We start from the raw sequence: 12,679 nt of genomic DNA, 5'->3' as shown, positions 1-12,679 counted from the left end.
TTTTGGGATGAGGAGGCTCTATATTCTGTGTGCATGTGTGTGTAAGTTTAAGTGCCAGCAACTGGAGTCAGACCATGCATCAGAGGTCCTGTGTGCCTGTGGTGCCAGCAACTGGAGCGAGTGAGGGTCTGAGTTGGTGAAGTGACCTGGGAGCCAGGAGGGTGTGAGTGTGTCTCTAAGGGTGAGACYACAGCGTAGCTGGCTRCTGCRGGGACCAGGGGAGTCCCAGTCAACTGCCAGGGAGACCATAAGGTCTGGGGATCTACTGGGAGACCATTTTGTGTGTGTGTGTCAGAGAGATCATAGGAAGATATATATGTGCACCTATGTGTTTCTAAGGGTGAGACAACACAAATATTGCCTACAGGAGCGACCAGGGGAGTCCTGGCCAGCTGCCAGAGAGACAGTGGGGTCTGGGCATCAACTGAGACCTGTTTCTGTGTGTGTGTGTGTGTGTGTGTGTGTGTGTGTGTGTCTGGTGTGTGTGTGTCTCTAAGGGTGAGGCACTTGGGAAGAGCAAGGGGAGAGCACACCATATCACCAGGCCACTTCACTCACCATGGGAAAAAGTCAGGGTAAGAGGGCTGCTGAGCACTGAACTGGGGCACTGGTAGCTGGTAGCTGCCAGCCTCTGGATTTGCTTTCACWGTCTGGAGGATGTTGGATTCTGTTGTCAGCCAGAACTTGTCACTGTGATACCAGGATGTGGGGCCTTCTCCCAGGAGGTGGGATCCCCCAGCAAGTCAGATTCGTACTCTTGCCTRTGAATACTGTGCTCCAGGATTGCTCCAGAGTCAGCAAGGCCTTTTGTGCAGCTGCAAGGCGCAAGGCAGGCAGGAGGAAGAGCACAGGACAGGGCAAAGTTCCGYGCAGTGGTGGAGGAAGTGAAATGAGAGGAGCCCTCTACCCCGAGCATGTGGGCTGGAACCAGTGAAGAGGGAAGACTTCCACTTCCAGATTTCTAGATCTACYTGGACTAAATGGACGTGCTGGAGGAAGTGTCCGGCAAAGGGCCTCAAAGATGTTTAAGGGACTGGAGTATCTGTCATATGAGTGAAGAAGACAGGGCTGCGCCGCAGTATGCACAGAAGTATTTTGGGTGAAGCAGAGGAGACACAGGCTCTTCAGGGAGGATGTTAACACAGAGCTCAGGGGCTTATTGCCACAGATGCTAGGTGGGTTGAGGAGTCCAGTGGGATCCCAGCAGAGCTGTGCTTTTCTCCTAGGTTCATTTTAGCACAGGGCACAACCACTGCTCCCCAAAATGCCTTTCAACCACAGATGCTCCTTGCCCCATATCAGATGACTTGAGGTAGGGAATTGACTATGCTGGGCTGCAGGACTTTACCCAGATGCACACAGACGGATGTCATGTCCCTGTCACTAACAGGGCTTGTCTGTTTGGTCCTGGCCTGTGCAGCAGTAAGTACATTTACCTGTTCCCGACCCTCTGGATAAAGGGACTGAATGAGGTGTTTTGTTAATTCCTTTATTTGGGAAATTTCTTCTCTGCTCACTGAGATCTCCAGCACACGATGGCCCTGATGCTATCCCAAACACTGTACAGTGAGCCTAACCAGGGATCCAAGGAGACATATGGGATGAGAACCTCTCTTTGGCAAAGCCTGGTCCGGGCTTGCAAACCCTGACTACTACAGTTCCTGGGCAAAGCMACAGTGGCTTCTGTGCCCTGCAAGGCACAGTCACCAGAGGGCCCTCAAACTTATCAGGACTTGCTTGTTTCTGACTGYTGGGCCTGCTTCTCTTCGAGTACTTGAGGCACTGTTTCCCGAGGTCTGTGCTCTGATCCTTCACTTTGGAGGCAGAGGACAGTGTGAACCGGAGGAAAAGCAACAGGCCTTTGGCACTTTCCATGCTTCACTCGGGTCTGGTCCTGAAATGGGAAGCGCTGGTGCCGAAAGTCTGGGACACGGGAGTGGGGCCCAGCTCAGTGCTCTGTAAGAGCACGGCACATTGCTGGGCTCAGTACATATAACCACGTAGGAGCCTGAGATCCTGGAGGTGTGAGTTGTCTCCCGCACATCTGCCTGCTGGAGTCGGTTACTGGGGGAGGGAGCAGCTGTGAGAGCACTCAGGGTGTTCGGTCAGTGCCCAAATCTTACCCCTCATTATTTCTCTTGAAGACAGGTCCCAGGGATCTTCTCCAAGGGATCTGGCAAGTGGGACCCTCCCCCGTCCCCACCACTTCTCCTCTGTTACCACCTCCTCCTGCCTCATGGATCTTCCTGTGCCTCCATCTATTCCCTCCCCCTTCTCCTTCCCACATCCCCCTCCAGTGGGAATCCTGTCTCTCAAACACAGTGCTCCCTGGATCCAACCCCAGCAGGGATTCAGCCTCCACAGCGAGGGCTCTGGAGGGGGAAGCACTCTCCCTGAGTGACATCTATGAGAATGTTTCCCCCCCTGCGACCTGCAGGTGACTCAGGACATCCCCTGGCCAGGCCTGGACCACCTCGGCTACCTCCAGGAGCAATACTGACCCGCACACAGCACTGTCACGTGCCTGCAGCACTGCTCTTCGAGCACTGCTCAGTTCATGGCACATGCCAGATGAAAATGTCCAATTCCATATAAATAAAGAGGCCCTGATAAGCTTCTGGACAAAGCTTGATTTGGGCAGGGGGAGCCATATCCAGCTAGGGGAGGAAAACTCCATTAGCAGGGATGTGTCCAGCAGTGGTCAGCAGGAGGGAGCAGGGAGAGAGTGCGAGGGATAAGGCAGATACAATTTGACCCTTCCCCAGGATGTGCTCCAATTCCTGATATGTTCTCAGATCATTCCAGGCATTTCTGAGCCAGAGGTTGTGCCTAAGCCCATTGAAGTACATATACCCTATCCTCCAGGTATGAGTCTAGTCCTTCAGGCACTTAGTTGTATTTCCAGGACCACATCACGTTGCACACCTGTTTTCTCCCTCCCAGCATTTGGCCAGCTGGACCAGTGAAATGCTCCCAAGGATGGTTTTTCGCAGCCACCTGAACTTGACTTTCTGTAACCTAACAGCAAGAGAAGCAGCTGGACTTTGGGACTTGGCAAAGGGAAGGGAGGGGGCTTCATATAAGGCGGATGATGGGAGACTGTGAAGGGAGAGGGGAGAGAGAGCRATAACTGACTAGGTCAGATACCTCCTGGACTGAGGGTAAGCTGGGCATTGCAGGAATGGAAACCCTTTGGTACATACAAGAACAGAGCCCTGTGGGACATCTACAGGGAGGCATTATGGGCACATGGGACTCTGGAAGAGCTCCATCATGAAAGGAGAGACGCACCTGGAAAGGCTGGCCCAAAGTGCCCAGGGGTGCCCCTGGACTGTGCCACTTCCTTCTGCCTTTCACTTTATGGTGCTCTTTGAACAAGCACAGGCCATGTCCTTGAGCAAATGCTGTGTGGGTGATTTGTGTGTGAGCAGCAATTACACACGCAAAAACACATGGGGTGCACTCAATTAGCAATCATGCAGCCAGTCATCAAGCTTCACGCCCAGAAGTCCTTTAATGAGGAACACTTCCAGGAAAACAGCAGAAGCATCTCTGAGCCAAAATACCTTCAGGGCTGGTCAGGCTGAAGAAGGGACACAGGGATGCTCTGGAAAGCCCCAGCCATGTTCAGCACGTTAAATCAGCAATGTATGATTTCTAGGGTTCACTTGCAGGGATCATAGCATTCAAGAAGCCCCACAAATACTCTTGCCATGAGTGTGACCCACACTGCAACCCATGTTCAGACAGTCCCTTGGGCAACTCCACTCACCGTGTTGCTTCTCTCAGTCCCTTCTCTGTTCCACCCTGGCAAGGACATGCACTGCGACCACCCCAGCAAGGAGGGTTCCCAGCCCTGCCATCAACAGCGGTGCTCTGATGTGGCAGTAGAAGAGTGGAGGGACACCTGGCAAACGAATGCACTATGAGGGCTCAGGTAAGTTTGAAAACACCAAGTGGGGCTGATGCCTGAGCTGGGAAACTTAAGTGTTGCTCAGACAAAGACAGTGAGCCTCAGCACTCCTTGCTGGAGCACTAAGACCTCAGCTTCAGCACCAACACCACAAACACACCTGTATGGCAGTGTTGCATAGCGGTATCTCAACCTGGAGCTCAAGTACCCCCTGACTTCCCAAATGCCTGAATTTTGCACTCAAGAATGGGGAGGCAGAAAAGCCATTAGGTGACCTGGGTACTTCTAGATCCCAATCAGACCCTCTTCCTTCCCACAGCTTGTCCCTGGTACCTGTCATGGAGAGGGCCAGCACCTGACTAGTTCCTGGAAAACTCTCTGGGAGCTGAGCTAGTTGCTGGCTACGCACTGGTAATTCCCTACATGGCCCAGCTCCAAGGCTTTGGTGTACAGGACCATCCCTGAGCTGTTCAATACAGAACAGGCTGTGATCAGCAACAATGCCTGGGCACTGGGGAAGGATAAGAGGAGCTTCCTGCTTGGAGGCAATGCCAGGCTGTGCAGGTAGTTGAGGGCCCCTGGCTGGATGTCCATGTGGCAGGTCCTGAGAGTTCATTTCTCTCTCAGGAGAAAAAAGATTTTTCCGTAGTATTGGTGAGAAAAAGTGAAAAAATAGTCTCTGTTAAGCTCTAGATTGCCAATGCACAGGTTTTGCCTTAATTTCACTCCCTTTTCTCCTTAAAAGAGAGAAAAAATGTTATAAGCAATTTCTATTTCTAGTGGATCAGATAATTTGATTCTTCAAGCTTCTCAACCTTGTTTTGGACCTGTTGCACACCTGAGCTCCCTGCTCCTGCACCTTTCATGTGCGGTCCCTGGGGAACAGTCTGGGGCCCCATCCCCAGCAGCCCTGAGACAGCACTGATGTCCATCAATGCCTGTGCCTGTGCCCAGCTGGAGCTGCAAACACTCCTACAAGCAGTATCAAACTCCTCTTCCCCCACAGACCATGAGATTCCACTCACCCATCACAGTGACCTGCACCTGCGGGCTCTGGGCTGCAGCATTCCCACTGGAGGCTGTGCAGTAATACAGCCCAGCGTCACTCCCCTGGGCTGATGGGATCACATAGTGGGTGTCCTTTCCCAGAACCTGTGCTGAACCCTCTCGGTGCCAGGAGAAGGAGATGGGACCTGCACTTGCCACCACCAAGCAGCTCAGAACCAGGCGCTCACCCTCCTTCACCTGTCCGCCATGGGGCTGCACCTCCAGGGACACTTCAAAGATGATAGGGACTCCTGTGAGAAGGAGGGAAAGGAAACATGCTGGTTTCACTATAGCCCTGGAGGGAAGAGGGGTCCAAGAGAGCTGACTGATATTCAAGGATCACCTCYTCCAAGCTCAAGAACAGTCCATCCCAACAAGCACGAATTCAGTCAAAGGTGGCAGGAGGCCTGCATGGATGAACAAGGAGCTCCTGACTAAATTCAAACATAAAAAGGAAGTCTACAAGAGGAGGAGCAGAGTCAGGTGACCCAGAAGGAATATAGAGACACTGTCCAAGCATGAACAGATGGCATAAAGAGAGCTAAAGCCCACCTGGAGTTGAAACTGGCAAGGGACATGAAGGGCCACAAGAAAGGCTTCTACAAGTACATAAGCAGCAAAGGGAAGGCTAGGGGAAGTGTGAGCTTTCTGCTAAATGTGGCAGGGGCCCTGGTGACAAAGGACACAGAAAAGGTGGAGGAACTGAATACCTTCTTCATATCAAGTCTTTATTGGAAAGACTGGCCTTCAGGAATCCCAAGTCCCTGAGACTAGAGGGGAAGTCTGGAGCAATGAAAACTTAACCTTGGTGGAGGAGGATCAGTTTAGGGAGCACTTAAACAAACTGGACTTCCACAGGCAAATGAGCCCTGATGGGACGCACCTGGGGGTGCTGAGGGAGCTGACTGATGTCATTCCAAAGCCACTCTCAATTATCTTTGAAAGGTCATGGCAACTGTGAGAGGTTCCTGAGGACTCGAAGAGATCAAATGCCACCCCTATCTTTAGGAAGGGCAAGAAAGAGCATCCAGGGAACTTCAGGCCAGTCAGCCTCACCCCAGTCCCTGGGAAAGTGATGAAGCAAGTCCAGTAAACCTTTTCCAGACATGTGAAGGACAGGAAGGCGACCTGGAGTAGTCAGAATGGATTTATGAAGGAAAAATCATACTTAACCAACCTGACAGCCTTCTATGATGGAATGACTAGCTGGGTAGATGAGGGGAGAGCAGTGGATGTTGTTTCCTTGACTTTAGTAAGGCTTTTGACACTGTCTCCCATAACATCCTCATAGACAAGCTGATGAAGTGTGGGCTAGATAAGTAGACAGAGAATTGGGCTGGAAACTGGCTGAACTGTCTGGCTCAGAGGGTTGTGATCAACAGCACTAAATTCAGCTGGAAGCCAGTCACTCGTGGTGTCCCCAGAGGTTGATACCGGGGCCAATAATGTTTAACTTTCTTATTAATGGCCTGGGCAATGGGACTGAATGAATCCTCAGCAAGTCTGCAGACCATACAAGACTGGAAGAAGTGGTTGCTATGCAAGATGGGTGTGTGGCTATTCAGAGGGCCCTGGATAGGCTGGAGAAATGGACAGAGAGGAACCTCATGAAGTTCAACAAAGGGAAGTGCCAAGTCCTGCACCTGGGGAGAAATAATCCCAGGGACCAGGACACTCTGGGGGCCAACTGGCTGGAGACCAACTTGGCAGAGAAGGCCCTGTGGGGGTCCTGGTGGACAAGAAGCTGAACATGAGTCAGGAGTGTGCCTTTGTGCCAAAGAAGTCCAATGGTATCCTGGGCTGCATTAGAAGTGCATTGCCAGCAGGTTGAGGGAGGTGATCCTCCTACTCTGTGCAGCCCTGGTGAGGCCACATCTGGAGTACTGTGTCCAGTTCTGGRTTCCCTAGAACAAGAGAGACATAGACCTGCTGGAGTGAGTCCAGCAAAAGGCTGTGAAGATGGTTAAGGGACTGGAACAGCTGACATACAAGGAAAGACTGACAGAGCTGTGCCTGTTTAGCCTGGAGAAGAGATGGCTCGGGGGGGATCTTATCAACACTTATAAAAATTTGAAGGAAGGGTGTGAAGAGCACAGAGCCAGACTCTTCTCAGTGGTGCCCAGTGACAGGACAAGAGGCAATGGGCACAAGCAGAAACACAGGAAACGCCACTTGAACACAAGAAATCACTTCTTTGCTGTGAGARTTACCCAGAGAGGTTGTGGAGACTCCATCCTTGGAGATATTCAAAACCCAACTGGACACGGTCTGGATCAACCTCCTGACCCTGCCTGAGCAGGGGTGTTGGACCAGATATCCTCCAGAGTCCTTTCTAACTTCAATAATTCTGTGATCTGTGGTTCTAGAGTAGACATTCTCAGTGAAACACTGRTTTGTCCAAATGGTGAATGATTGGGGATGTTGAGTGTTTGGCACAAGAAGGAAGAAACAGTGGTAGAGGGGCTGTCAGAATAGCAGGTGTTGATGGCACTGAAATCAGCAGGACAGAAATATCCTGGCCCCTCTCAATGAATCTTCCCAGGACACTTGGGGAAAACAGGTGCCAGTCTAACCCAAGGAACAGTCTGAAAAAGGACAGCCTGCCTCCACAATGAAAGGAAGACTTCTGCCAGAGAGAAATGATGTTTAGAAGGTAAATGACAGGACCAGAGCCTTTAAGACACCATAAAGTAAGAAAGTCCGAGGGCCCAGAGATGTGGGACAGGACGCAGAGACAAAGGATCCTAATCAGTCCCAGCTCACAGACAGAACAAAAGGCACATCCAAAAAAGGCACTTAGTCACTAAAAGAAAAAAAACAAAACAAAACAAAACAAAACAAAACAAAACAAAAAAAACAGGAGATGTTAGAAGACATAACCTGGAATCCCTTTTCCTCTATTCCATCAGAAGGACTACTGGGCAGGTGGTTGTGTGAGTAAGAAAGTTTGGGGGGGGGGGCGTTTCTTGTAAGGTAAAATGACCATGCCCTCCTACAATGTCTGTCATTGAGCTTTACTGCGTTCCTGCTACWCTGTTACAACATTATTTCCTCCAGCAGCAGTGCTGGTGGAGAGAGCACAACCACTCGGCATCTTTAAGACTGGTGAATCCATCTGGAGTTTGTGTTTTCCAGGCCATGCTCACCACCTGCAAGTGTCCCTGGGCCATAAAAACAGCAACTACGCCCTTGGAGGCTCCAGCCCAGCAGAAGCTGTGCCCAGATCCCAGGACCTGCCATTCTCTCCAAGCACTCTCAACAATCCCCAGCACCTGCCCCCAGTCCCTATCATGCAGACTTACGTTTTACAGTAATGGGTATTTGGGGGCTCCATTTCTGCACGCTGGAGGTCTCCGTCCGCACCTCACAGGAGTAGGACCCAGACTCAGCCAGCCCCACTGCTGGCACCGAGTACTTCAAGAAGCTCTTGGGGCCTTGAAGGACTGTGCCATTTCTGTAGAAAAGGTACTGAAGGCGGGTGTGGGATTTGTGGGGGCTGAGGTGTGTAACACAGCTCATGTTGAGGGGACTTCCTTCAAGAGGTTCAGCTGAGTTGTCCATGCTCAGAACCGGGGAGGAAAATAGCTCTGGAAAGGAAATCTTTTCTTTTTTCTTCCTCTTCTTTTTGAAGTGGAAGATATATTAACCCCCCGCCCCTGGAAGGTGTCCGGTCTCTTTGAAGGGACCTTCTGGGGCTGCATCACCTCTCAGGATGCAGGAGGGACCTGACAATCRTTCTTCCTCACTGGAGAAGGGTACGTAGGGGTAAGACTCTGGGATGGGTATAGAGAGTGTCCTAGAGTCAGACAGAGGTGGGTCTAACTGGGCAGGTCTTTTTGCTGTGGGTGGGTGGGTTCTGGGTTTGGGTATATTCCTTCACTGTCATTCATAGCGCTGTCCCAGCTCAGCAATCACATAAATTCCCTCACCACTTCTGTCCTGCAATTTTCACCACATGATACCCTGAGTAAGATGGAAGGCTGAGGGAACAATCCCCTCATCGTGCACTATTAGGATAGACCATGAAAATGTGTTGGCACCTGCTGGCTTTGGCCAGTCCCTACCCTGGGGACATAAACCTGCTCCTACATGCAGCAATAGAAGGCTGAACTCTGCTCCCCATGCCCTGGGAGGGAACACAGTGTAGCCAACCTGGCTGCACTCAGTGATACTCTGTGAGCATCAAAATGATTTAACTGTTGATTTTGTTCAAAATAGGGCCTTTATTAACTGCACTACACCCATGGGAAGAACAACCCTCCCAGGAAGCCAGGACCATCCTGACCTATAGGCAACAGGTGTCCCAGCACCGCCCAACCTGAAGACTCACAGGAATTTCTTACCTTGAACTGAAACATGTAAGACGCGAGACTCCCTTTTAATTAGTGATGAAATGGAATTTATCTGTCCTGTGCAGTGATATCTTCCACTGTGGTGTGTCTGTGCTTGGGAAATAGACAGCTCTGGTGATGCATATTGTGCAGTGATGTCTGCTCCATCTTTGTAATATCTTACCATGGACACACTCCAATTATTCCACCCCCGGCACCGCATGTGCAGTGGGTCGCCCTCAAACACCATGTATGAAGGGACCTGGAGAATTATCCAGTCTGAAAGAGATGCCGAGAGCAGCAGCTGAAAGGAGCCCTTGAATGAGGGACAAGCTTTGCAGTGCTCTGTGTCACATAAGGGGTGCAGGCTGTGCTCATCAGAGCAGGGTGTGAGGGAGGGGGAGGGAAGGCAGGACAAAAGGCCTCCAAAGCCTAGCTTGCAAAGCACCAGAACCAAGAGCATTACTCCTATTATCCCTGCAGAAGCTGCATTTGTCCCAGGACAAAACAAGCAGCTTCCATGCTGAAGCCCGTGGGTCCCAAGGCAGGGGGAGAGCAAGACTTTTCCCTGGAACACTTCACTCACCGTAGGAGACGGTCAAGGTAACAGAGTTGCTGTGCCTGGAGCCAGGGCTCTGACACTGGTATTTGCCTGTTTGCTTGTGCTTTGCATTTGTGATCCTGTAGGTGTCTGTGTCTGTACGTGCAAAGAGCTTGTCATTGTGATACCAGGCTGTTGAGCCCTGTCCCGACAGATGGGATCCCTGGCACGTCAGAGTCACACTCTCCCCTGGAAATATCATACTCCATGGTGGGTCCAGAGTCAGCAGGGATGTCTGTGCAGCTGCGAGGGGCCAGGCAGGTAGGAAGGGAGGAGCAGGACAGACAAGAGGTCAGTTTAACAGTAGCAGGGATGAGAGGAGTCCCCAACCCCGAGCACACGGGCTGGGACCAGGGAAGAGGGCAGGACCCCACTGCTGACTGGGCACTGGAAGAATTTGTCGGACTGTCTATTCTTGCCGATCAGTCAGTGCTGAGTACCGCCTATTCCACAATACCCTGTGCTGTCTAGCACTCTGGGGAGCCAAGCACTGTGTCGGATAACAGCATTGCTATGCTATACTCTGATGTCTGTTAAGGGGATACCAGACCTGCTACGCTCCCAAGACCCGTAGTGTTGTTCAGCAATAACAGTCTAGGACTCCAAGAGCTGTCACCATAAATCTGCAAGCAAAAAGACTCACCAGCAAGGCTTAAGGCTTGAGGTGAAGGGAAGAATGAAAGAAGAGGTGAGTTCTGGGGGCATCCACAATCACATCCAGGCTGATGATGCAGAAGTCTGAGAGCTGCGGGCTATGGGGCATCAGACTGAGCAGCTACTGCCTTTTGGGGCTGGTCCCAACCCTTCCAACAAGGGCTGGCAGGGTAAGGTCAGAGCTGTCATACCAGTATTATGGAAATAGGTGCAGGGATCATGCCAGGGCTGCATGCTCTGTGGTGCAGAAGTGGGAAGAGCCCCAGGGACATGACTGTCAGAGCTTCCCAATCCCTGTGTCCCCAGCACAGAAAAGAGTGACACTGGACTTGGACAAAGTCATCCTAGGGTCAGACTATGGCAAGGTCTGCTCCTGTCTGCCAGGACACTGGAACACCTGCCACCAGCACATCCCCACTGCCCCAGCAGCAGCAAGACCTCCCCATTCCCACCACATTCATACCTACTAGCYTTATTTGATCCACTCCCCTTCCTCTTCCTCCCCAAAAACAACTGGGACCACCACCCCCAGCCCCAAAGAGAAAGCCAAGAGCCTACACTGCTCCAACCCAATCTCCAAACTGTACAAACCACTCTTCCCTTCCTTGGGCAGAGTGAAACCCYCTCCTGATGGACGTAGACCCATACTAGATGATTGTCAGGTGCAGATGCCCACAGTGCCTGGCACAGTCTGTGTTGGAGATGAAGACCCCTCTGCCCTCCGTCCAGTCCCTGAAGCCCACTGGGTCCCTGTGACTCTTCAGGGACGCAGGCTCCCTCCCCACAGCTTCGTGGGCTGTCCATGCTGGGGGACAGCAGCAGGCACCAGCCCTCCCCCCATGCCCTCTCCAGCCCCAACACCCAGCCCACAGCCCCCTTTGCTGCACTCACTGACGAGAAGCAGAGCTGTGCTCCCCACCATCCTGGAATGGGGAACAGGTGCTTGCTGACTTTCCTGAACAGAGAGCAGTGGTGATGTCCCTTGAACAGAGTTGCTCTTCTGAGAAAAGAGGAAGGAAATGTCTTTCTTTTTTATTGCTATTATGTGAAGAAATGAGCCCTGCTAACAGGAAACCTAACTGTTCCTGTAATGACTGTGATGAGTCCACTTTTTTCTCACTTCATTGAGAGGTCAGGACTCACTCTGTCCCTGGAATCCACAGCCCCATCCGGCTGCCTCTGCTTCAGGCAACTCCTCCATCCCCAGGCGTGCCTGAGATCCCTCCTCTGTTCCTCCTGGGGTGACTGTCATCACTTGCTGGGGTTGTTACACACAGATAAAAGAGATTGCAACATTTTTCTGTCCTAAGGCTCTTGATGCTTGCCATTCCCCTCCTTYCTCAGTGTCTTGGAGTCCATTCATCAGCAAGAGAGTCCCCGCCTAGCCCTCAAGTGGCAGGAACCTCAGGCTCTTCTGGAGTCATAGGCTAGATTTGTRATTTTCCTGGACCTTTCTCTCTACCATAAAAACTTTCTCTGTGCTGGAGAGCAGACACCAACAGGGAAGAAACAGGCTGGTTTCTGCTGCTTGTTYGTGACATGGATCACATTGATTTGGTCATGGCAGGAACAGGGCTAGTTTTGAGAACCCTCTGCACCACACAATTTCTTGTATAAACCACATTTCAGCAGAGTTGCCCTGAAAGATATCAGAGTGAAGCACAGACTGAGTCTGACCCACAGCCTTTGCCTGCACCTATTTTATTGTTTGAACACCATTTCCCACTAGCTTTGGGATACAGGAACTCTGCATGCAATCAAAAGCACCAGAATAATCCCTGAACACAATGCTCACCTGCCCAAATTGCCACACTTCTCATCTTCACTAATGAAGCCAAGTTCATATGTCAAACTGCAYGTGCAAGCATCCCTTTTCTTGTAATCCCTCCAGCAAAGCAATGTGGGCTAGCCATAAAGGAGTAGCCTGGACCCTTGATGCCGGTACCACCAATAGTTGTGTCTCTCAGGAAGGGTCTTATGTCCATGCTCCTTTTGGGTGCACACTATATCTGTATTCACATTGAGCATGACAAGTCCCAAGCTGGCAAGTCTCAGTGGGTGGGTATTTATCAACTTTTCAGGAATCAAGGGATGTTGTGGGGAGAACCTCCACCATGTCCCAAAACTTTTAAA

At 51.3% G+C, this 12,679-nt stretch overlaps 1 protein-coding gene across 1 annotated transcript; it reads right to left on the bottom strand.

Moving 5' to 3' along the window:
- Positions 1 to 3,517: 3,517 nt before the first annotated feature.
- LOC112972487 (Fc receptor-like protein 3) lies at positions 3,518 to 12,463 on the bottom strand. Its single transcript, XM_026079086.1, has 6 exons — positions 11,438 to 12,463; positions 9,878 to 10,135; positions 9,304 to 9,570; positions 8,263 to 8,547; positions 4,939 to 5,211; positions 3,518 to 3,907 (listed from the first exon to the last, which is right to left on the bottom strand). Exons 1-6 carry the CDS (start codon positions 11,466 to 11,468, stop codon positions 3,786 to 3,788), a joined length of 1,236 nt encoding a protein of 411 aa, XP_025934871.1. The 5' UTR covers positions 11,469 to 12,463; the 3' UTR covers positions 3,518 to 3,785.
- Positions 12,464 to 12,679: the final 216 nt, after the last annotated feature.

This window comes from Apteryx rowi, unplaced genomic scaffold, assembly GCF_003343035.1.
Source record: "Apteryx rowi isolate R43461 unplaced genomic scaffold, aptRow1 scaffold_492, whole genome shotgun sequence".
NCBI classification, from domain to species: domain Eukaryota; kingdom Metazoa; phylum Chordata; class Aves; order Apterygiformes; family Apterygidae; genus Apteryx; species Apteryx rowi.
This window is presented reverse-complemented; position numbering and strand designations above follow the sequence as displayed.

Coding starts and splice junctions, on each gene's coding strand:
- LOC112972487 (XM_026079086.1), bottom strand. CDS start 11,468: ATGGTGGGGAGCACAGCTCTGCTTCTCGTCA. Junction 9,571..9,877: donor TACCTTGACCGTCTCCTACG/GTGAGTGAAGTG, acceptor CATCTCTTTCAG/ACTGGATAATTCTCCAGGTC. Junction 3,908..4,938: donor GGTGCAGGTCACTGTGATGG/GTGAGTGGAATC, acceptor TTCGTTTGCCAG/GTGTCCCTCCACTCTTCTAC.